Raw genomic sequence first — 23,254 nt, forward strand, 5'->3', positions numbered from 1 at the left:
AGCATTTGCAGGTTTTTTTTTACATTTATTTTATTTGATATATGTTTTGTTCACAATTATGGTAAATTGGTCAAATTTAAGGTCATGGGTCGAAACTTCCGACTGGCGTGGCAAGGCTGGCACATCCTGTGGATAGAAAATACGAATATAGTCACTGCCTCGGCAACGATGTCCATTTGCTTAATTTTGAAATCTTCTCCAGTAGTGCGTTCCGAGATCAGCGCAGACCATGTGCAGTCCGAGACCAGTGCAGGCCATGTGCGCTCTGAGATCAGCGCAGACCACGTGCGCTCTGAGATCAGTGCAGGCCACGTGCGCTCTGAGATCAGTGCAGGCCATGTGCGCTCTGAGATCAGCGCAGACCACGTGCGCTCTGAGATCAGTGCAGACCACGTGCGCTCTGAGATCAGTGCAGGCCATGTGCGCTCCGAGATCAGTGCAGGCCACGTGCGCTCTGAGATCAGTGCAGGCCATGTGCGCTCTGAGATCAGTGCAGGCCACGTGCGCTCTGAGATCAGTGCAGGCCACGTGCGCTCTGAGATCAGTGCAGGCCATGTGCGCTCCGAGATCAGTGCAGGCCATGTGCGCTCCGAGATCAGTGCAGACCACGTGCGCTCTGAGATCAGTGCAGACCATGTGCGCTCTGAGATCAGTGCAGGCCATGTGCGCTCTGAGATCAGTGCAGACCATGTGCGCTCTGAGATCAGTGCAGACCATGTGCGCTCTGAGATCAGTGCAGACCATGTGCGCTCTGAGATCAGCGCAGGCCATGTGCGCTCTGAGATCAGCGCAGGCCATGTGCGCTCCGAGATCAGCGCAGGCCACGTGCGCTCTGAGATCAGTGCAGACCATGTGCGCTCTGAGATCAGTGCAGACCATGTGCGCTCCGAGATCAGTGCAGACCATGTGCGCTCCGAGATCAGTGCAGACCATGTGCGCTCCGAGATCAGCGCAGACCACGTGCGCTCCGAGATCAGTGCAGACCATGTGCGCTCTGAGATCAGCGCAGACCACGTGCGCTCTGAGATCAGTGCAGACCATGTGCGCTCTGAGACCAGTGCAGACCATGATCGCTCTGAGATCAGTGCAGACCATGTGCGCTCTGAGATCAGTGCAGACCATGTGCGCTCCGAGATCAGTGCAGACCATGTGCGCTCTGAGATCAGTGCAGACCATGTGCGCTCCGAGATCAGTGCAGACCATGTGCGCTCCGAGATCAGTGCAGACCATGTGCGCTCCGAGATCAGTGCAGACCATGTGCGCTCCGAGATCAGTGCAGACCATGTGCGCTCCGAGATCAGTGCAGACCATGTGCGCTCTGAGATCAGTGCAGACCATGTGCGCTCTGAGATCAGTGCAGACCATGTGCGCTCTGAGATCAGTGCAGACCATGATCGCTCTGAGATCAGTGCAGGCCATGTACATTCCGAGATCAGTGCAGACCATGTGCACTCTGAGATCAGTGCAGACCATGTGCGCTCTGAGATCAGTGCAGGCCATGTGCGCTCTGAGATCAGTGCAGACCATGTGCGCTCTGAGATCAGTGCAGACCATGTGCGCTCTGAGATCAGTGCAGGCCATGTGCGCTCTGAGATCAGTGCAGACCATGTGCGCTCTGAGATCAGTGCAGGTCACGTGCGCTCTGAGATCAGTGCAGGCCATGTGCGCTCTGAGACCAGTGCAGACCACGTGCGCTCTGAGATCAGCGCAGACCATGTGCGCTCTGAGATCAGTGCAGACCATGTGCGCTCTGAGACCAGTGCAGACCACGTGCGCTCTGAGATCAGCGCAGACCACGTGCGCTCTGAGATCAGTGCAGACCATGTGCGCTCTGAGATCAGTGCAGACCATGTGCGCTCTGAGACCAGTGCAGACCACGTGCGCTCTGAGATCAGTGCAGACCATGTGCGCTCTGAGATCAGTGCAGACCATGTGCGCTCCGAGATCAGTGCAGGCCATGTGCGCTCTGAGATCAGTGCAGGCCATGTGCGCTCTGAGATCAGTGCAGGCCATGTACATTCCGAGATCAGTGCAGACCATGTGCGCTCTGAGATCAGTGCAGGTCACGTGCGCTTTGAGATCAGCGCAGACCATGTGCGCTCTGAGATCAGCGCAGACCACGTGCGCTCTGAGATCAGCGCAGGCCATGTGCGCTCTGAGATCAGCGCAGACCACGTGCGCTCTGAGATCAGCGCGGACCATGTGCGCTCTGAGATCAGCGCGGACCATGTGCGCTCTGAGATCAGTGCAGACCACGTGCGCTCTGAGATCAGCGCAGACCATGTGCGCTCTGAGATCAGTGCAGACCCATGTGCGCTCTGAGATCAGTGCAGACCATGTGCGCTCTGAGATCAGTGCAGACCATGTGCGCTCTGTGATCAGTGCAGGCCACGTGCGCTCTGAGGTCAGTGCAGACCATGTGCGCTCTGAGATCAGTGCAGACCATGATCGCTCTGAGATCAGCGCAGACCATGATCGCTCTGAGATCAGCGCAGGCCACGTGCGCTCTGCGACCAGTGCAGACCACGTGCGCTCTGAGACCAGTGCAGACCATGTGCGCTCTGAGATCAGCGCAGACCACGTGCGCTCTGAGATCAGTGCAGGCCACGTGCGCTCTGAGATCAGCGCAGACCATGTGCGCTCTGAGACCAGCGCAGGCCACGTGCGCTCTGAGATCAGTGCAGACCATGTGCAGTCCGAGACCAGCGCAGACCATGTGCGCTTTGAGACCAGTGCAGACCATGTGCAGTCCGAGACCAGCGCAGACCATGTGCGCTCTGAGATCAGTGCAGGCCATGTGTGCTCTGAGATCAGTGCAGACCATGTGCGCTCTGAGATCAGTGCAGACCATGTGCGCTCTGAGATCAGTGCAGGCCATGTGCGCTCTGAGATCAGCGCAGACCACGTGCGCTCTGAGATCAGCGCAGACCATGTGCGCTCTGAGATCAGTGCAGACCATGTGCGCTCTGAGATCAGTGCAGGCCATGTGCGCTCTGAGATCAGTGCAGACCATGTGCGCTCTGAGATCAGTGCAGACCATGTGCGCTCTGAGATCAGTGCAGACCATGTGCGCTCTGAGACCAGTGCAGACCATGTGCGCTCTGAGATCAGTGCAGACCATGTGCGCTCTGAGATCAGTGCAGACCATGATCGCTCTGAGATCAGTGCAGACCATGATCGCTCTGAGATCAGTGCAGACCATGTGCGCTCTGAGATCAGTGCAGGCCATGATCGCTCTGAGATCAGTGCAGACCATGATCGCTCTGAGATCAGTGCAGGCCATGATCGCATGCAAAGACCATGGGAATGGAAGCCCCGCCCACAAGTAGGCAAGTAATACTCGTTCATTTAAAGTGACATTCTCTATGCCAGTCTAAATAAAAATTTAACATAATAACATACCTTATTATAAAAAGGCAAGAAAATGATTTATAATGTACTGAAACATACAGAAATTAAAAGTTAAATTTTTATTTTATTTTTTAATACATTTTTTTAATGATCAAAAAATATTAAAATAGGAATAATTGGACAGTCCACTTTTTTAAAATGTAATTTTTTGTTCTTTTGCAGTCATTATAAGTCTCCGCGCTTTTAAAAAGTAGTGTAGGGCTGGTATTTTCAAGCTCACCTTCTCATGGCATAAGTATCTTCGTTCCAGCTGGGCAGATGGGTGAGTTTACGATTGTTTGGTGATTGTGTTTGATTGTATTGACTGTGGCGTGGTTGGCCCTTTAATTCGGGACTGTCAAAACGCCGTTGAACCAATCAGACCAAGATCGCGATTTCCGGGTTTCACGGCGCACGTGCGCATTCGCGAACTCGCTCCGATGGATTCGACGGCGGTTGGGATGGACGCCATTACGGAGCGGCGTCCAAGGTAAGTGAGTTCTGGGCCGCTATATCAGTTGTGCGAAATAGGACCACAAAAATGACAGCACCGTACATATTCTGCCGTGAGAACGTTGTGGTGATTTAACGGGTTATCTCTCTCCTTTTGACACAGGTACAAGCCATCACTATACAGTTATTTATGAATCGAAGGAATCACCCTGAATTACGAATGTCTGCTTGTGCAATATTTCTTTTCACCGAGCCACCTTTGAATTCTTTGTTAGTGCTAGCTAGTTCGCTGCTAAAGGAGACCAGTTTGCAAGTGGCAAGCTTTGCCTATTCACAGTTCAGATCTCTTGCGAGAAGTTCACTCCCATCTCTCAATTCCCTGTAAGTACACAGGCTTCCCACCAGTCCAGGAATTTCATGTCATTCACTGATTACTGAACGTGAGATGGTCGTAATGCCACTGCTGTTCATTTTAACAGGGCTGCTGGCTGCAATGTAGCTGCGAAACTCTTGAGTCCCAGCTTTGACAAACTTGGTGTCCAATTCAGCCGGGTCTTTCATCCTGACCTCTTCAACTGTAAGTGTGCTGCCAAACTGCTAAAAGAAAGATTTATCTCTCCCATTGAAACAGTTACAAGTTCAATAGAACAGACTCTTTCAAGGGAAGTTCCAAAAGGAAGAGAAAATAACAGACAGAATACAGGGGCCCAAAAAGTTCTAATCAAGGGTCTTGTTGCTCTAGATATTTCAGCTTCCATATTTTCGATGACATAATGTGGAGATGCCGGTGATGGACTGGGGTTGACAATTGTAAACAATTTTACAACACCAAGTTATGGTCCAGCAATTTTATTTTAAATTCACAAGCTTTCGGAGGCTACCTCCTTCCTCAGGTGAACGATGTGGAAATGTTCCACATCGTTCACCTGAGGAAGGAGGAAGCCTCCGAAAGCTTGTGAATTTAAAATAAAATTGCTGGACTATAACTTGGTGTTGTAAAATTGTTTTCGATGACATAGAAATACATAGAAGCACAGCACAGAAACAGGCCATTCGGCCCAACCAGTCTGTGTCAGCGTTTACCCTCCACACAAACAAACAGTTTGAATCACATTTCGCTCCTCTCTGCTCCCATGTCCCTTTAGCCCTTTCCCTTCATCCACCTATCCAATCTCATCATAACATTGACATCGTTTCTGCCTCCACCACTCAGACTGGAAGTGAAGTCCACAGCCTCTCGATCCTGTGCTTTAAAGACGTTTCTTCTGCCCTCTGTTCGAAATCTCTTACTTTTAATCTTCTAGCTATAGCTATAGAATAGAATCATAGAATCATAGAAGTTTACAACATGGAAACAGGCCCTTCGGCCCAACATGTCCATGTCGCCCAGTTTATACCACTAAGCTAGTCCCAATTGCCTGCACTTGGCCCATATCCCTCTCGTTCTTGAGCAAACCCCCCCCCCCCCCCAACCCGGCCAGCTACTGGAAACAGTTTGCTTCAATCTATCCTGTCCCATCCTTTCATCATATTAAACACTATCTAATCATGTTGGCCCGGATTTAGCTGTCAAAGTAACGGTGAGGCTAATGGCACTCGCCATTATTTATGCGTAAACGGTACAGCCACGTCAGGCGTGCAGCAGAAGCGCGGTTAAACGCGGATTTCCAAAAGTTGCTGTCCGAGATGCGCTGCTCCGCCGTTAGCTTTGTGAAAACGGCACCTCGCTGCCTGGCTCACCGTTAAAATGCATCGAATGGCGTGAAGTTGCTGTATTTGCGCGATAGATACGAACTAAACTCACCGCAGAAAGTTAAGTCTTGTCCATTTCAGCCTAAGTACCTATTTAATGACGTGATAAGTATTAATTATTGCCAATGAAAGCTCTTTGGCACTGAAAATTAACTATTACAAATATGGAGTCTCATTCCTTTAGGTTTTCATTGTTGCTGGAGTTTTAAAAAATGTCAAATTTTATTTCTTTTTAACTTTTACCTTTCTGTCTCTTTTCTCTCTCTTTTAATCCAATCTTTCTTTCCCTCTCTTTATTTCTCTTGATTTGACATTGAACTCACCCTCTCTAATTTACACCCTCCTTCTCAATCCTTGCGCTGTTAATTTCCCAATCCTTCAATCTCATTGGTTAAGGAGATACCCTGGGGCTCGCCCTGTTCACTCAGGTCCCAGATGCCCTGTTTCACTCGCTGCCCCGTTATCAGTTCGCACGTAAAAAATGTAAAAGCCTAAACGTGCAGGGACAAGTCTAACTAACAGCAGACGCCGTTAGATGCCCTGCTACAGCAAAATTTGCCCCATTATCATTTCTCTGGGCTACGGGGTGAGGAACGGCTCATTATTATCACAGGCAAGTCTTAATCACTCTCATAGGTGAAACTGATCTTCAACTACCCTGAGCATAACAAAAGAAGTCCACCAATATTTTACACAAAAAGTTGATGTAGATTCTGAAGGTAAAAGTAACAAAGTGGGAAAGAGACCCTAGTTTTGGTGGATAGATCATTGAAACCATTGGTTCAGTGTTTGCAGACGGTGAAGAACAGAAATGAAACGTTGGAATATATAAGTAGGGATGTGAGTTAGAAGTCGAGGGAGATGACGGTTGAAGGTGTATCTGGCCTTAGTGAGGCTTTAATGATTACAGTGTTCCGCCTTGATCTCCATATTATGGAAGATGCAGAATTATTAGAGGCGGTGGGGGGGGGGGTCCAGAGGAGACTATGAGCTGAGTCCTGAACTTACAATAGTGTGTTATGGGAAAAGATTGTCCACCCTGGGATTTCAATTTCTCTCTGGAGAAGAGCAGAATGAGGAGGGACTTGATCGAGGTCTTTTAGATTTTTATGGGGATTGACGAGTTGGATCGAGGAAAATTCTTCTGTGGGTGCAGGATTGACAGACACATTCTCAAATTAAGGGTGTCAAAAGTAAAAAAAGGAAATTTGGCCAATTTTGTTTTAATAAGGGGATAATAGAACTGTGGAACAGATTACCAGCGGGTTGGTGGAATAAAACCAACCTCTTTGACCAAGCTTTTGGTTACCTGTCCTAATATCTCCTTATGTGGCTCGGTGTCAAATTTTGTTTGATAATCGCCACTGTGAAGCACCTTGGGATGTTTTACTGCGTTAAAGGCGCTGTATAAATGCAAGTTGTCGTAATTACCATTTCTTCTTGTTAACGCATTAGAACAACTGGTTGATTTGCTGTTTATCTTTATGACGTAGATAAACTGATGGCAGGAGCATCTGCCAAAGTCATTCTAATTAACAATGCCGGCAGCCTCATCCCAACAGTATTGGCAGCCAAACTCACGGGCCACGCTCTGGGAGCATCCGCAGATCTTGTCGAGGTAATGCATTACTCAGCTGGAGAAATTCTACTTGATGTCAAACTTGGACTTCTCCATGGGATTATCTTGTACGTGTGATAGTGTCCCATTTTTTTTTTAAATACATTTTTTTCCCCTAAATCTACAAAGGCTGGTTTGCGGATGGAAGGTCTCCAGGAGGTCATAACGAAAAGCCAAGCACCAGTCAGGGGAGTTCCTGATGTGAAACAAACTCAACGGTTTATGAATATGGTAAGACCAAGTTAGCACTGGCACTAATATAAAAGGAGAAAATTGCTGGAAATATTTAGCAGGCCAGGCAGCAATTGTGGGAGAGAGAAGCAGTATTAACGTTTCAGGTCAATGGGGGTGCAATGGGGGGAGAGGAAAGAGCAAAAGGGAAGGTCTGTGATAGGGTGGAGGGCAGGAGCGATTAAATGACGAAAGATGGTGAAAGGCAAGGGGTTGGGGGGGAGTGGGTTATGGGACAAGTAAATGAATAAAAGATAGGTCCAGAGGTGGTGTAAATGGTTACAGCACTGATACACGTTGGCTAGTTCAGGCTACACAATGTTATACTAATGTCTTGTGAACTATTAAAACTCCTGCATTCGTACAAAACACATTTTTCTTCTTCAGTTTCCAGGTGGGAAATCCTTGCCAGAAAAAACACCTCTCGCTTCAGCATACATGAAGCTATTTGGCCAAGAGATAGCTTTCGTTGAATTCAGAAAGGATGATATTCACAAAGCCATTCAAGTGAGAGAGAACTTACATGACTTGTAAAAACAAAATGCGATCGGCTGAGCTGGTCGGAGGGAAATTTCGCCTGGCATATTCTTCTCACACTGACTTGCTGCACTTTTTCCTCATAGTCAATCACTGGTGTACCAGACAAACACAGTACATTGAGGAAACTTGTAGACCGGCTCCAAAAACCTGTCGAATTGCACACTGACGGCGCATTACTGATGGTGGAGTTGAGGCGTCTTGTACCTACGTGTCTGGGTCTGCCCATGGAACTGTCCTTGCATTCCGCTGCAGTGGCGAGAGCCACGCTCAATGGTAAGGGCTTTTGTTACATTCTCCTCTCGTTACTTTTCCTTGAAAAGCTTTTAACTCTCTACACCCCCACCCCCAACCCCCCCTCCACCTTTAGCTTGCAGAGGGAGGTGGACAAGACACCAACCTCTCAATAAAGTCTACTTATTGCCACTAACTCCCCCCTCTACACTCTGCCAGCAGACGACGACTTCATGTTTTGAGTTGAATGCCGTGCGTGTTCTCCCTCAGGATGTCGGCAAGGGCCACATTTATTGACCATTTCCCCGTTGCCGCCCTGACAACTGAACGGCTCGCCAGAAAACATTAATAGCCAACCCACATGGTACGGATTAGAGTCACATGTAGGCCCGACCAGATAGCGTTGGCAGGTTTGCCTTCCCTGAAGGACAGGAGTGAACCAGTTGGCTTTTCACCACAATCCATCAGCTTTGATGGTCTTTCTTTCTGGCGCCAGCCCATAGTTGACCAGATTTGATTGAATTCGCATTTCACATTTGAACTCTTGACCTCCGACTGCTAGTGCCATAATCACTACATACTAATCACTACTAAGGGCGTTGACCAATTACGGTAGCACATGCCAGGAAATAAATAATGCAATTATGACTGACACTTCTCACTCCCTTTTCTCAAATAGTTGCAGCAAACGTCCCTTCTTCCGTCTCTAGCCTTTCTCAGTTGCTCAATGCCAACATTCAGCTGAAGGCACAGATCAACCCAAGGTATTTATTTTGAAATATTCTTTTTAAAATGAGTTAGGTTCCAAAGACTAGATATAATATAATCCAAATTATCTTAAGAATTATTATTGATAGTTTCAACTCCCTCCCCAAATTTCCTGGGCTTGGTCCAGTTTAATGTTTTTCGGTTATTTTTCAGTATGGCTGTATATACCAGAGCTGTCATGGGAATAAATACGCCCTTCATCCAGTCAGGCTTGGAACTCGAGGCAAAAATACATTCAGCTTTGCCTGTAGATGTATCTGCGAGGATAAATATCAAAGAAAGGAATTTGAAGATTGAGAGTGCACCGTCTCAAGAGGAGCGTCAGATAATATCTTTGAAGTAATTAATGCTCCTTTATTTTTTCTCTGATTGCCCTCCCTGACCCTTCCTGTTCTGAAAGCAATGACACATCCTAGGATATAGTTCTGGAGGGAATTTTCCTTTGCAGTAGTTCTCCATGTGTAAAGTGGGCACTGAATCATTCCTAATGGTGATCAGGAGGAGGAATGCTACCCAATGTCTGCCCCATTTTTGCCTAGATTGGGCCCGGGGGGTGTGGTAGGTATGAGTGGCTGAAGCTAATTACACTTTCCTCACTCCGCAGAGAGAGACCAGGGATTAAACCTGGAACTTGCTTGGTCAGTACAGCTCGGTCCAAACCACCAACTGTGTTTAAGACTCTGAATTTTCATAGGAGCTCAATTTTATTCAATAATGAACTAAATATAGCATTGACTAGAGAAGCTGGGATTGTTCTCCTTAAGGGGAGATTTGAGAGAGATGTTGAAGAGTTTTTACAGAGTAAGTAAGGAGAAACTGTTTCCAGTGGCAGAAGAGTCGGTAACCAGAGGACACAGATTTAAGGTAATTGGCAAAAGAGCCAGAGGTGCCTTGAAGAAACATTTTTTTACGCAGCTAGTTGTGATGATCTGGAATGCGCTGCCCAAAAGGGTGGTGGAAGCAGATTCAATAGTAACTTTCAAAAGGGAATTGGATAAATATTTGAAGGGGAAAAATTTGCAGGGCAATGGGGAACGTGCAGGGGATTGGGACTAATTGGATAGCTCTTTCAAAGAGCCGGCACAGACATGATGGGCCAAATGGCCTGTGCTGTATGATTCTATGATTCTATTGTTGGTGACTGATGTGATATTTGATCCACAGATCAGAGGTGTTTGCCGTTTCAAGAAATATTGAGAATTTGGCAGCAGCAAAATTGACACCGATTTTACCTGACACAAAAGAAGCTAGCATTACAAGTCAAAAATTCGAATCACTGTGGCATAATCAGAAAAATGTAAGTTTTTTTAACATTAAATAGCAGATGTCGGCTAAATGTCGGTGTCTATTGCTGCATACTTATGCTGTGTCTTGTCAAACAAAGTGTAGCAGAAATCTGGAACTCTCTCCCCCCCAAAAAGGCTGTGGATGCTGGGGGACTGTTGCAGCTTTCAAGTTTGAGATTGATAGATTTTTACCAGAAAAGCATATCAAGGGATATGGAGCAAAGGAGTGAAAATAGAGTAGAGGTGAACATCAGCCATGACCTAATTGAACGTCGGAGCAGGCTCGAGGGACGGACATGCGGCAGATAAAATTTAATGCTGAGAAGCATGAGGTGATGCATTTTGCTGCAATGTCAGCTGTGGCTCAGTGGGTAGCACCTCTTGCCTCTGATAGCAGAAGGTTTGTAGGTTCAAGTCCCGCTTCAGAGACTTGAGTACAAAAATCTAGGCTGACACTCCAGTGAAGTACTGCACTGCCTCTGTCCTACAGCAGAGCCTGGTCTCCAATCGTCTTGGATTTCCCTGCCTTTGGGCCAAGACTTTGCTCTGCTGGGACCATGTTGGTGTGCAACGACCACTGCCATGTTAAAAGAATCCACGCACAGGCATCTTCCATCAAGCCCTCCTTGACCATGAGGGACTGCCAGAGAGAGAGAGAGAGAGAGATATAGATACATTTTGTTGGGAAGAATGAAGTGAGGCAATATAAACTAAAGGGTACAATTCTAAAGGGGGTGCAGGAACAGAGAGACCTGGGGGTATATGTACACAGGTCATTGAAGGTGGCAGGACAGGTTGAGAAAGTGTTTAAGAAAGCATGCGGGATCCTGGGCTTTATAAATAGAGTACAAAAGCAAGGAAGTTATGTTGGACCTTTATAAAACATTGATTCAGCCACAATTGGAGTATTGTGTCCAATTCTGGGCACCGCACTTTAGGAAGGATGTTAAGGCCTTAGAGAGGGTGCAGAAAAGATTTACTAGAATGGTTCCAGGGATGAGGGACCTCAGTTACGTGGATAGGGAAAAGCTGGGATTGTTCTCCGTCGGGCAGAGAAGGTTGAGAGGAGATTTGCTGGAGGTGTTCAAAATCATGAAGGGTCTAGACAAATGTAAACAATTTTACAACACCAAGTTATAGTCCAACAAATTTATTTTAAATTCCACAAGCTTTCGGAGGCTTCCTCCTTCGTCAGGTGAACGGTGTGGAAATGAAATTTTCGAATCCTTCGCATTTGAAAATCACAGAACAATGCCTGGTGATTACTGCCCGTTGCCAAGGCAATCACAGTGAGCAGACAGAAAGGTGTCTCCTAAAAGACCACCGAATGAGTCGAGCATCATATCCCGTTCTTACTAGGGCGTCTTTCAGCGTCTGTAGGTGTCCATCGCGTTCCTCCTCGTCTGAGCAGACCCTGTGTATTCGCAGGGCCTGTCCATAGGGGATGGCCTCTTTGACGTGGTTAGGGTGGAAGCTGGAAAAGTGGAGCATCGTGAGGTTGTCCGTGGGCTTGCGGTAGAGTGACAACCTCACGATGCTCCACTTTTCCAGCTTCCACCCTAACCACGTCAAAGAGGCCATCCCCTATGGACAGGCCCTGCGAATACACAGGGTCTGCTCAGACGAGGAGGAACGCGATGGACACCTACAGACTCTGAAAGACGCCCTAGTAAGAACGGGATATGACGCTCGACTCATCGATCGACAGTTCCGACGGGCCACAGCGAAAAATCGCGTAGACCTCCTCAGAAGACTAACACGGGACGCAACCAACAGAGTATCCATCGTCGTCCAGTACTTCCCCGGAGCGGAGAAACTACGCCATGTTCTCCGCAGCCTTCAACATGTCATCAATGATGACGAACACCTCGCTATGGCCATCCCCACACCTCCACTACTCGCCTTTAAACAGCCACCCAACCTCAAACAAGCCATCGTTCGCAGCAAATTACCCAGCTTTCAGGAGAACAGCATCCACGACACCACACAACCCTGTCACGGTAACCTCTGCAAGACATGCCAGATCATCGACACAGATACCACCATCACACGAGAGGACACTACCCACCAGGTGCACGGTTCATACTCCTGTGACTCGGCCAACGTTGTCTACCTCATACGTTGCAGGAAAGGATGCCCCAGAGCATGGTACATTGGCGAGACCATGCAGACGCTGCGACAACGGATGAACGGACACCGCGCAACAATCGCCAAATAGGAGGGTTCTCTCCCTGTCGGGGAACACTTCAGCAGTCATGGACATTCAGCCACCGACCTTCGGGTAAGCATACTCCAAGGCGGCCTTCGAGACACACGACAACGCAAAATCGTCGAGCAGAAATTGATAGCCAAGTTCCGCACCCATGAGGACGGCCTCAATCGGGATCTTGGGTTCATGTCACACTACACGTAACCCCACCAGCGAACAAATGTTATCTGTTTTTAATATAACGGGTCATTGACTGTCTTCCTTCTCTCTCTCTCTCTCTTTTTTTTGGGGGTTTGTATATTCGGTGGCCTTTTAGGAGACACCTTTCTGTCTGCTCACTGTGATTGCCTTGGCAACGGGCAGTAATCACCAGGCATTGTTCTGTGATTTTCAAATGCGAAGGATTCAAAAATTTCATTTCCACACCGTTCACCTGACGATGGAGGAAGCCTCCGAAAGCTTGTGGGATTTAAAATAAAATTGCTGGACTATAACTTGGTGTTGTAAAATTGTTTACAATTGTCAACCCCAGTCCATCACCGGCATCTCCACATCAGGTCTAGACAAAGTAAATAAAGAAAAATTGTTCCCACTGGCGGAACGGTCGTGAACCAGAGGACACAGGTTTAAGGTGATTGGCAAAAGAACCAGAGGCGACATGAGGAAAAACCTTTTTACGCTGCATGTGGTTAGGAACCGGAATGCACTGCCTAAAAGGGTGGTGGAAACAGCATCAATTGTGGCTTTCAAAAGGCACCTGAAGGAGAAAAATTTGCAGGGCAATGGGGAAAAAACGGGGGAGTGGGACTGGCTGGATTGCTCTTGCAGAGAGCCGGCGCAGGCTCGATGGGCTGAATGGCCTCCTTCTGTGCTGTAACTATTCTATGATTCTATAATGATTCTATGACCTACTCTGGTTCCTAATGTTCCTATGTATTGTTGTCAGCTGTGACCCAGTTAGCAGCACTCTCGCTTCCTGGGATGTGGGTTCAAATCTCACTCCAGGCTGATACTTCAGTGCAGTACTGAGGGAGTGCTGCACTGTCAGCGGTGCTGACTTCCGGACGAGATGTTAAACCGAGGCCCCGTCTGCCCTCTCAGGTGGACGTAAAAGATCCCATGGCACTATTTCGAAGAAGAGCAGGGGAGTTCTCCCTGCTGTCCTGGTCAATATTTATCCCTCAACCAACATCACTAAAAAAACAGATTATTTGGTCATTATCTCAGTGCTGTTTGTGGGACCTTGCTGTGCGCAAATTGGCTGTCACATTGCAACAGTGACTGCACATCAAAAAAAAAGCACTTCATTGGTGGTAAAAAGCTTTGGGACGTCCTGAGGTCGTGAAAGGTGCTGTATGTACGCAAATGTTTCTTTATTAATTGATGTTTAGAAAAAAAGAAACAATTTGCATTTATATATCGCCTTTCACGACCTCAGGACATTCCAAGTGCTTTCACAGCCAATGAAGTACTTTTGAAGTGTCGTCACCATTGCAATTAGATTTTTTTTTTACACTTGCCTAACTAGTTGTGATATAAAATCATGTAACAGCAAAAGTGAAGACTGAATTGCTTTTTCCTTGCTTGTCTACAGGCACAGCTTTATTCAGGAATAGGAGCAGATGGAGCTGAAGGCCTTCAAGAACCACAGCTGCTAACACCAAGGCCCTCGGTGTACAACACTTGTATGAGAACGACTAAATTTGGGTTTGAGGTTTGTCTGGACGCAAAAATGGAAAATGCTGTTTTCGTTCGACATAGTCCACTGTACAGGCTGATTGGAGCTCACGCCGCCAAAGTATTAATCAGACCAGGTAAAGGCATGGCGAAAATAATATTCCGTTGTGAACAATGCTACTCGTTGCAACACCACGCACAAACTCCAGCAAACATTTTTTTTGTTTCCAGCCCGTTCAGAGACAGGAATCGAAAAGCTGGTGCTCGAAATACAGACAGGCCCGAAAGCAGGTTCGAAAATGATTCGGCTTCTGGAGAAAGAGGAGGTCCTACATGAAAGATTTGATGGTCGCCTGGTTCTGACAAAAGAATCCCGTTCGCAGGTATTAATTCTACCTATCGTGTAATTAACACCATTTAGTGAAGCTTTAAATAACACTTCTAATTTAACAAAAAAAGAAAGGTTTGCATTTATATAGGATCGTAGAACCATAGAATGAAACAGCACGGAAGGAGACCATTCGGCCCATCGTGCCTGTGCAGGCTCTTTGAAAGAGCTAGCCAATTTGTCCCATTCCCCTGCCCTTTCCCCAAAGCCCTGCAAATTTTTCCTCTTCAAGTATTTATCCAATTCCCTTTTGAAAGTTGCTATTGAATCTGCTTCCACCACCCTTTCAGGCAGCGCGTTCCAGATCATTACAACTCGCTGTGTAACACAAATTCTCCTCATCTCCCCTCTGGTTCTTGGTAATGGGAGATCTGGCCGGCTGCTTGTAAAAGAAAATAGAGAACTTGCATTTATATAACGCCTTTCATGACCTCAGGAAGTTCCAAAGCGCTTTATAGCCAATTAAGAACTTTTGAAGTGTAGTCACTGTTGTAATGTAGGAATCACAGCAGCCAATTTGCACACAGCAAGGTCCCTCAAACAGCAATGAGATAATGACCAGACAATCTGTTTTGTCGTGATGTTGGCTGAGGTAGAAATATTGGCTAGGATACCAGGGAAGAAATCCTTTGCTCTTTGAAATAGTGCCACAGGACCTTTTACATTCCCCCGCCAGGGCAGACGGGGCCTCGGTTTATCGTCTCATCCGAAGGATGGCACCTTCTGACAGTGCAGCACTCCCGCAGTACTGCACTGATGTGTCAGCCTGGATTTTGTGCTCAAGGCCCTGGAGTGGGACTATGAACCCACGGCCTTCTGACTCAGAGGCGCGAGTGCTGCCCACTGAGCCACGGCTGACACTTTAGGCAAAGATCGAGCAACCCAGAGGCCTCCCGTAAGCACTCAGGCAAGTTGTGATGGGGGGGGGGGGGCGGGGGGAGGGAGTTCGGCAGGGTCTCACCAGTGGGAAGGGGCAATGGTAGCAGCAGAGGCCCAGGCTTTCCTTGTGGGGCTCAGAGGAGCACGCCTGCTGCTCCTGGCCCCTCAAAGACAAGCTTAAAACCTTTTAGGCCCTCTGCTTCTTCTCTGACTGGTTTTACTAAGCGGGGCTCCCCGCTCAGTATGCTGTTAAATAACCGTTGGGGTCGTACGTACATCGTAAGATCCCGTTGATCTTATCTTAATGAGGTTCCTGCCTGGTTCAGACGGGGAAACTCAGCTGCCAGCAAAAAACAGCGGAGTTAAACCTGCCGCTTGCCTCTCGATTTTCGCTCCCATTCCACCTCGTTTCTACCGGGCGGAGGGAGTTAAAACTCTCCAGAGAGGGTTAATTTGAGTCGAGTCTTGGTGTTTTCTCGCTGTTTGCTTTCGTGTATAGGTTTTCACAACAGAAACCATTTGCACATTTTATATGACGTTCTCACATTGTTAGGGGGTAGTGGGCAGGAAAGATCTACACAGGGACCCGTCCTAATCTGAATCGTATACACATCTGTAGGCCAGTACCGTTAGCACAGGAACATTGCTACTCTTCAAAAGAAAGTGTATTAGGCTGCCATAGTGCCCTGCCTTTGGTTCCTCCTCCTACACCATTATATCTCTTTTATAATCATAGTATCATAGTAGGTACAGCGTTACCATTCGGTCCATCATGCCTGTGCTGACTCTTTGAAAGAGCTATCCAATTAGTCCCACTCCCCTGCTCTTTCCCTGTAGCCCTTTAAATTTTTTCCCTTCAAGTATTTAGCTAATTCCCTTTTGAAAGTTACTATTGAATCTGCTTCCACCGCCCTTTCATGATGTGGAGATGCCGGTGATGGATTGGGGTTGACAAATGTAAGGAATCTTACAACACCAGGTTATAGTCCAACAGTTGGACTATAACCTGGTGTAAGATTCCTTACATTTGACCATCCTTTCAGGCAGTGCAATCCAGATCGTTACAACTCGCTGTGTAAAAAAATGTTTCCTCTGGTTTATTTACCTTAAATCTGTGTCCTCCGGTTACCGACCCTTCTGCCACTGGAAACAGTTTCTCCTTATTTACTCTATCGAAACCGTTCATGATTTTGAACACCTCTATCAAATCTCCCCTTAACCTTCTCTGCAGTAAGGAGAACAATCCCGCCTTCTCCAGTCTCTCCACATCACTGAAGTCCCTCATCCCTGGTACCATTCTAGTAACTCCTTTTTATTGTAATGTGAAAAGTAGCTGCACAGAAAAACTTTGAATATCCAGTTATGTTAGTCATAGAAACTGATAAAATTCCAACTTGAAGCTGAGACATAATAAAGAACAGCAAACTGAATATCACATTAAAAATAAATGATGTATTCTGTGTACACTCAAGGTGTTAATGGGCTGGAATTTGCTCTGAGTGGCGAACTAACGGTTCCCACCGCTCATTAGATTTACACTTGCTTATAAACGATCTACGGGCTTTAGTGCGGGAACCTCCTCTAATGGTGAGCTGCAAAAAGTGCAGCGTCCTCCCCCCTCCCCCCCCCCCCCGGGCATCTGTGAGCTGTGTGAGCAGGGAAAAGGATCGCTCAGTCCCCTCAAACAATCAGAGTGAAGCATCCTCGACCAGCCGGGCAGAGTCAGAACCAGGAAGCTACAATAGCTACAGTGTAAAATCAGTTAGAGAAAGCGAAATAGAGGCTAAGAAATATTGACTTAAAAGACAGAGACAAAAGAGACAGAAATAAAAAGCAAAGGAATAAAAATTATATATTTTTAAAATCTCCAACAGTAATTAAAATCGGAAGGAATGAGAGCCCACATTTTTTAAAGTTAATTTTCAGTGGCGGTGAGGTTGTTTGGCCGTCATTAAGACTTACCACGCCGTCAAAAAATAGTTTAGACCTAAAAAACCCAGCGTACCTTTTTCTGTCTGTTTCCAGCTGGGCAGTGCAGCAACTTTGCGCTGGTCCATTCATCTCACCAGCGAGCTGACCTTCGAATGGCAGTCCCGACTTGTCAGCATCTCTGTTGTGGTTTATATGCATCATTCAAACCCAGAGGGAGATAATGAAGGAGCGTGGAGTGGTTGACTGTGTTAAATGCTGAGGAAAGGTCAAGGGAGACAGAGTGGCGTAGTGCTTCATGACCGCAGTCACAAAGAATGTCATTGGTGACTTTGATCAATTCCTTGCACGGGGCAGGAACTAAACTGAAGGGATTTATACAGGGAATGGTGGAGCTCGTCAATGGCAACATGTACACGGATCTTAGAGAGGAAAGGGAGATAAAGAGCTAGGGAGAGATGTAGGTGTCGTGGAGTTTGGCTGCGATTGGGATTGAGAACACAGTTCTTACGGAGGAGAAGAGCTTGGTGAGGCTGGGAGGAGAGAATGATATGAATGTGGGACGGGGGGGGGGGGTTGGAGAACTGGGGGAACAGGGTAGGGGAGGAAAGGGAGAGAAGGCAGTTGAACGGATGGCCAGTCTTCAAGGTGAAAAAAAATCCATGAGCTCCTCCCAATGGCTGTTGGAGGTGAGAATGGGAGAGGAGAGGAAGTGGGTCATTGTTTTAAGTTTACAAAATCCCTCCTTTGTGGATTGAAAAGAAGTATAGGTTGTGGTAAATGGATTTTTCTTCCCTTTCCACGTCACAGGGTTGTGGGAAAGTTGCATAGTCTAGTTACTGAGGTGGGTGGGGTGGTGGGCAAGTGGAACAATTTCCACCTCACCATTATAGACTTCCTTCAAAATGCTGAATTGATGATAGCTTGGTCTTCATAATTCAGTAGGCTTTGGATCTAATTCAATTTCAAATTAGAGAGATTGGAGAGATTTCAAATTAGAAATTTTAAATGGTGTTCAGAGGGATTTGGGTGTCCTTGTACACAGAACACAAAAAGTTAACATGCAAGCAATTAGGAAGGCAAATGGTATGTTGGCCTTTATTGCAAAAGGGTTGGAGTACAAGATTAGGGAAGTCTTGCTACAGTTGTACAGGGCTTTGGTGAGACCATACCTGGAGTACTGTGTACAGTTTTGGTCTCCTTACCGAAGGAGGGATATACTTGCCTTAGAGATGGTGCAATGAAGGTTCACTAGATTAATTCCTGGGATGAGAGGGTTGTCCTATGAGGAGAGATTGAGTAGAATGGGTTTATATTCTCTGGAGGCTAGAAGAATGAGAGGTGATCTCATTGAAACGTAAGATTCTAAGAGGGCTTGACACGGTAGACGCTGAGAGGATGTTTCCCCTGTCTGGAGAGTCTAGAACTAAGGGACATAGTCTCAGGATAAGGGGTCGGACATTTAGGACCGAGATGAGGAGGAATTTCTTCATTCGGATGGTCATGAATATTTGGAATTCTCTACCCCAGAGGGCTGTGGATGCTCAGTCGTTGAGTATATTCAAAACTGAGATCGATAGATTTTTGGACTCTAAGGGAATCAAGGGATATGGGGATCGGGCGGGAAAGTGGAGTTGAGGTCGAAGATCAGCCATGATCTTATTGAATGGTGGAGCAAGCTCGAGTGGTCATATGGCCTACACTTGCTCCTATTTCTTATGTTCTTATGTAGATGAAGCTAATTTTACATTTCACAGCCTTGCCACCATGTATGCTGGTATGTCAGATCTCTTGGAGGAATTCATATGTCCCCTACGCATTCTTCTTTTCTGCTATGATCTCCACAGTGGGACACTTACACCTGTCATATTAGCTATAATGGTGTCTTATTTACAGACTGGAAAGCATAACCACACTCGGACCAGAAGCTCTTCATTCAGTTCCAGTTCCAGAAGCTCCTCGGGAAGCAAGGTCACCTCTCGAAGATCTTCATCTTCAAGTGAACAATCACTCGGTTGGCACCGCAGAGTTTACGAGAGCGAAGACCGACAGGGTTGGGTATTCGGAAAGACAATGAGAAACAACTGCACAAGTCATTGCTCTAGCTCGAGCAACAGCAGACACGCGTCATCCACCAATACATGGGTACAGATTCTTTTTACTAGCATGTTTTCAAAAGCTTCAGTTTTGAAACATTATTTTGAAATTAGTGTACACTTGTAGGGGAGTCCTGGATTATTAACTTATCGGTGCACAGTAGTTAAGGTTTGAGGCAGCTTATTAATTCTTTATCTCTAGGGTTTGATTGGGGAAGGGGATGGGGAAGCCTGCATACTTTTGACCATCCAGGGCAAAGCAGCCCGCTTGATTGGCACCCCATCCACCACCCTAAACATTCACTCCCTTCACCACCGGCGCACCATGGCTGCAGTGTGTACCATCCACAGGATGCACTGCAGCAACTCGCCAAGGCTTCTTCGACGGCACCTCTCAAACCTGTGACCTCTACAACCTAGAAGGACAAGGGCAGCAGGCACATGGAAACAACAGCACCTGCACGTTCCCCTCCAAGTCGCACGCCATCCCGACTTGGAATCCTGGAACTCCCGACCTAACAGCACTGTGGGAGAACCTTCACCACACGGACTGCAGCAGTTCAAGAAGGCGGCTCACCACCACCTTCTCAAGGGCAATTAGGGATGGGCAATAAATGCCGGCCTCGCCAGCGATGCCCACATCCCATGACTGAACAAAAAATAACCTGTGATCTTGCTGATTGATGTTGTTCCCTTGCTTGCCTGCAGGTAGTGAGCTATTACTGACTTAACTTCTCTCCCTACTGGAATGTGGTCTGATGTTTCTTCTGGGGAGGGTGGGGGTGTGGGGTGGGGTGGGGGGAGGAACAGACATGGTTGTGCCATTTACACTAATAGGAAAAAGCCAAAACCAGGAGATTTAGTTGCAGCCAAAGCCTGAAGATCAAGTTCTCCACTCAGCATAAGTCTCCTACGTGTTTAATCTGCAAGTTAGTTAACGCTTTACTACAATTGGGAGGCAACTTACACAGAATTACATAGAATGTATAGCACAGAAACAGGCCATTCAGCCCAACAGGTCCATGCCGGTGTTTATGCTCTGCACCTATTCCTATTTAAACACCTTAATTTTACCCTGGGTGATTACACACTCTCGCACACATTCTGTTCATGTTCTACACCCAGCCCTGCGGAGCCAGTAGTCCAGGAGGCCACAGAGACCAAGAATGACCTGGCAGTCTCCAGCCATCTAGCCCATGCTCAGCAAGTACCTCCAGAGATTGGGAAGTCAGTCATGGTCCTCCTGTCCCACCACCAGCAGCACCTTCCTGCAGCATCCAGGCTAGCACAGATCTTATCGCTAACTGCACGATGGTAACTGTCCTTAATGGAGTCCAATCTGGCCAATTCAATACTGTGTATATGTGCAAAAACCCGCACCACAATATTGAGCAGGCACCGCATGTAAATAGGTCTGTAAATGTGACAAAAGGTTTGCATGCGGGAAAAATAAGATTTGAGTATCCATGCGGTTTTATGGATTGTTTAGCTTGCCGGGCAATGAATTGGAATTTTGAATTGGAATTTTGAGTTGGCAGCTAGGTAACAGAAATATTCATTTATTGGGTTGGACGAATTTATGGCACCTCATAAATCGGCCTGAATGAACTGAAATTCGTAGGAATAACTGGGTAAATTTAGCAATCCAGGGCTCCCAGTGGGTGTCCAAAGTTCAAAGGGAGTGCAGGTCAGAGAATCACAGCTACAGTGGAGGAACACACTATTGCCAACTTGCATTCCCTTCGGTTGGAGCTGGGAGCTGGGAATCAGTCAATTAACAAACCTATTATTTGGCCAGTCGTGTTGGTTCTGACATAACGATGTATCTTCATCCTTGTGCTAACATTCAAATAACACGTCCGCCTTGATCCACAAGTCGAATGCTTTATTTGAGATTGGCCATTTAGGCCTGAATTTTCCTCTGCTACAAATCGGGCAGGATTAGAAGCGGAGACACCTGGGAAAATGGGCCAGTGCGGCCCATTGCCACTTTTCCACCCCCACCTTAATTTTCCTCGCTCCCCACCCCCATCAGGAAGGCTAATGACCACCCGCTCCCCATGCACAGCAATTGAAATGCCTGCAGTGAGGCGGGGCCTAGTTTCCTGCCTGACTTCCTTTGACGTTGCTGCTGCCTCTGCCAGCCTTAGGGGACTGCCGGGAGTTGGGTACCAGTAGCTGCTGGGGTAGAGGAGGCAATTCCCCCCTAGGTGACTGGAGGGAGGGAGAAAGCCCAGTAGTGGCCTCCTCTCCCATTTTCCACGTAGGCCACAAATACATACTTGCTGAAGGCCTCGATTGAGTCCAAGTGAATGGGGGTGCGGGGTGGGGCAGAAAAAACGTTGCTGGCGCCTTCGAGGTGCTCTGCCCCCGTTAAAGCTGTGCTCCCCTCCCCTTTCCTCTTCCGGTGCAGCAGTGGGGTCTCTCTTGGTGGCGATAGTCCCGCTGGGAGACCGTCCTATGTGGCTCCAGGGTCACGCAGAGTCGGAACAACAGGCAGATGTCCTGCTCCAACTCTCTCAGGACAGGATTAGGAAAATCTAGGCCTTTGTTTCTAAGGAAGGCCTCGTTTCTTCTATAAATATATATATGTACCAAAGTGGTGATGATTATCATTTTCACAGGGAATAAACCAGGAGCTTTTGGAACTTGAGTTCAAATCAGCCCGAAACGGCGAGGTAAGATGATGATCTGCAATGCTATTTCAAATTTACATTTTTTTCCCGGTGTATTGGAAATTCATGTAACTTTTTCAAGAATTGAGAGGCTTTAGCCTAACAGTCGTATGAGGAGCGATTGGGTCAACTCGGCCTGTATTCACTCGAGTTTAGATGAATAAGAGGGGATCTCATTGAAACATATAAAATTCTGACAGGGCTAGACAGACTGGATGCAGGGAGGATGTTTCCCTTGGCTGGGGGGTCGAGAACGAGGGGTCACAGTCTCAGGGTACGGGGTAGGATATTTAGGACTGAGATGAGGAGAAATTTCTTCACTCAGAGGGTGATGAACCTGTGGAATTCTCTACCACAGAAGGCTGTGGAGGCCAAGTCACTGAATATATTTAAGATGGAGCTAGATAGATTTCTAGACACAAAAGGCATCAAGGGGTATGGGGAGAGAGCGGGAATATGCTATTGAGATAGAGGATCAGCCATGATCATATTGAATGGCGCAGCAGGCTCGAAGGGCCGAATGGCCTACTCCAGCTCCTATTTTCTATGTTTCTATGTTAGAACTGACAGTGCTTCCTCTGGATTGAACTCATCTCACTGACTCGGAGACTGCCTGTAACTTTTCTCCATCGCTAAAAATCTTCTGTTTAAATCGGTTGCTGTGTCCTCCTGTGGCTAATGTAGAAAGAAGCCTTTTTCATCACTGCTGCCTCCTTGTTCAGCTCGTTTAATTTCTGGGTAGCGTTTCAAATAATTCTTCATGTACGCTCCGTTTCTGCATCTTCCTATTCATTAAAAACCATATCTTTTAAACCTGTTCTAATAGTTTATTTTAATAAAAAATATGGTGTTGAGTGATTGTGCTAAATTTTAAAGGGTAACTATGGCTTTTGGGATTTTTGTACCTCCATTTATAGAAGCGAACAATCAAAAAAATGGGAATAGAGAAACCAAAACCGGGCAGCATTAATAAATTTATCGCACACCAGCAACTCTTTCAGGAAGCGCTGTCCCGCACTGTCAAATCATTTAAGGACAACAAAATGCTGTATAATTAACATGGCTATCAAAGATGCGACGCTGTTATTCTCTGCTTCATGATCTGTGCCTTCAGAACACAAATTTGTCATTT

At 46.9% G+C, this 23,254-nt stretch overlaps 1 protein-coding gene across 1 annotated transcript in view; it reads left to right on the forward strand.

The window, feature by feature from the left end:
- LOC137325595 (vitellogenin-like) overlaps nt 1–23,254 on the forward strand; it is a 53,576-nt gene that overhangs the window by 14,970 nt on the left and 15,352 nt on the right. Inside the window, exons 12-24 of the mRNA XM_067990861.1 lie at nt 4,007–4,224; nt 4,323–4,420; nt 7,089–7,213; nt 7,343–7,444; nt 7,832–7,951; nt 8,068–8,257; nt 8,895–8,979; nt 9,137–9,322; nt 10,148–10,280; nt 14,073–14,292; nt 14,387–14,538; nt 19,248–19,379; nt 19,422–19,496. Of these exons, the coding sequence (XP_067846962.1) occupies nt 4,007–4,224; nt 4,323–4,420; nt 7,089–7,213; nt 7,343–7,444; nt 7,832–7,951; nt 8,068–8,257; nt 8,895–8,979; nt 9,137–9,322; nt 10,148–10,280; nt 14,073–14,292; nt 14,387–14,538; nt 19,248–19,379; nt 19,422–19,496 (1,836 nt within the window). The remainder of the gene's footprint in view (nt 1–4,006; nt 4,225–4,322; nt 4,421–7,088; nt 7,214–7,342; nt 7,445–7,831; nt 7,952–8,067; nt 8,258–8,894; nt 8,980–9,136; nt 9,323–10,147; nt 10,281–14,072; nt 14,293–14,386; nt 14,539–19,247; nt 19,380–19,421; nt 19,497–23,254) is intronic.

Source organism: Heptranchias perlo, chromosome 9, assembly GCF_035084215.1.
Source record: "Heptranchias perlo isolate sHepPer1 chromosome 9, sHepPer1.hap1, whole genome shotgun sequence".
NCBI classification, from domain to species: domain Eukaryota; kingdom Metazoa; phylum Chordata; class Chondrichthyes; order Hexanchiformes; family Hexanchidae; genus Heptranchias; species Heptranchias perlo.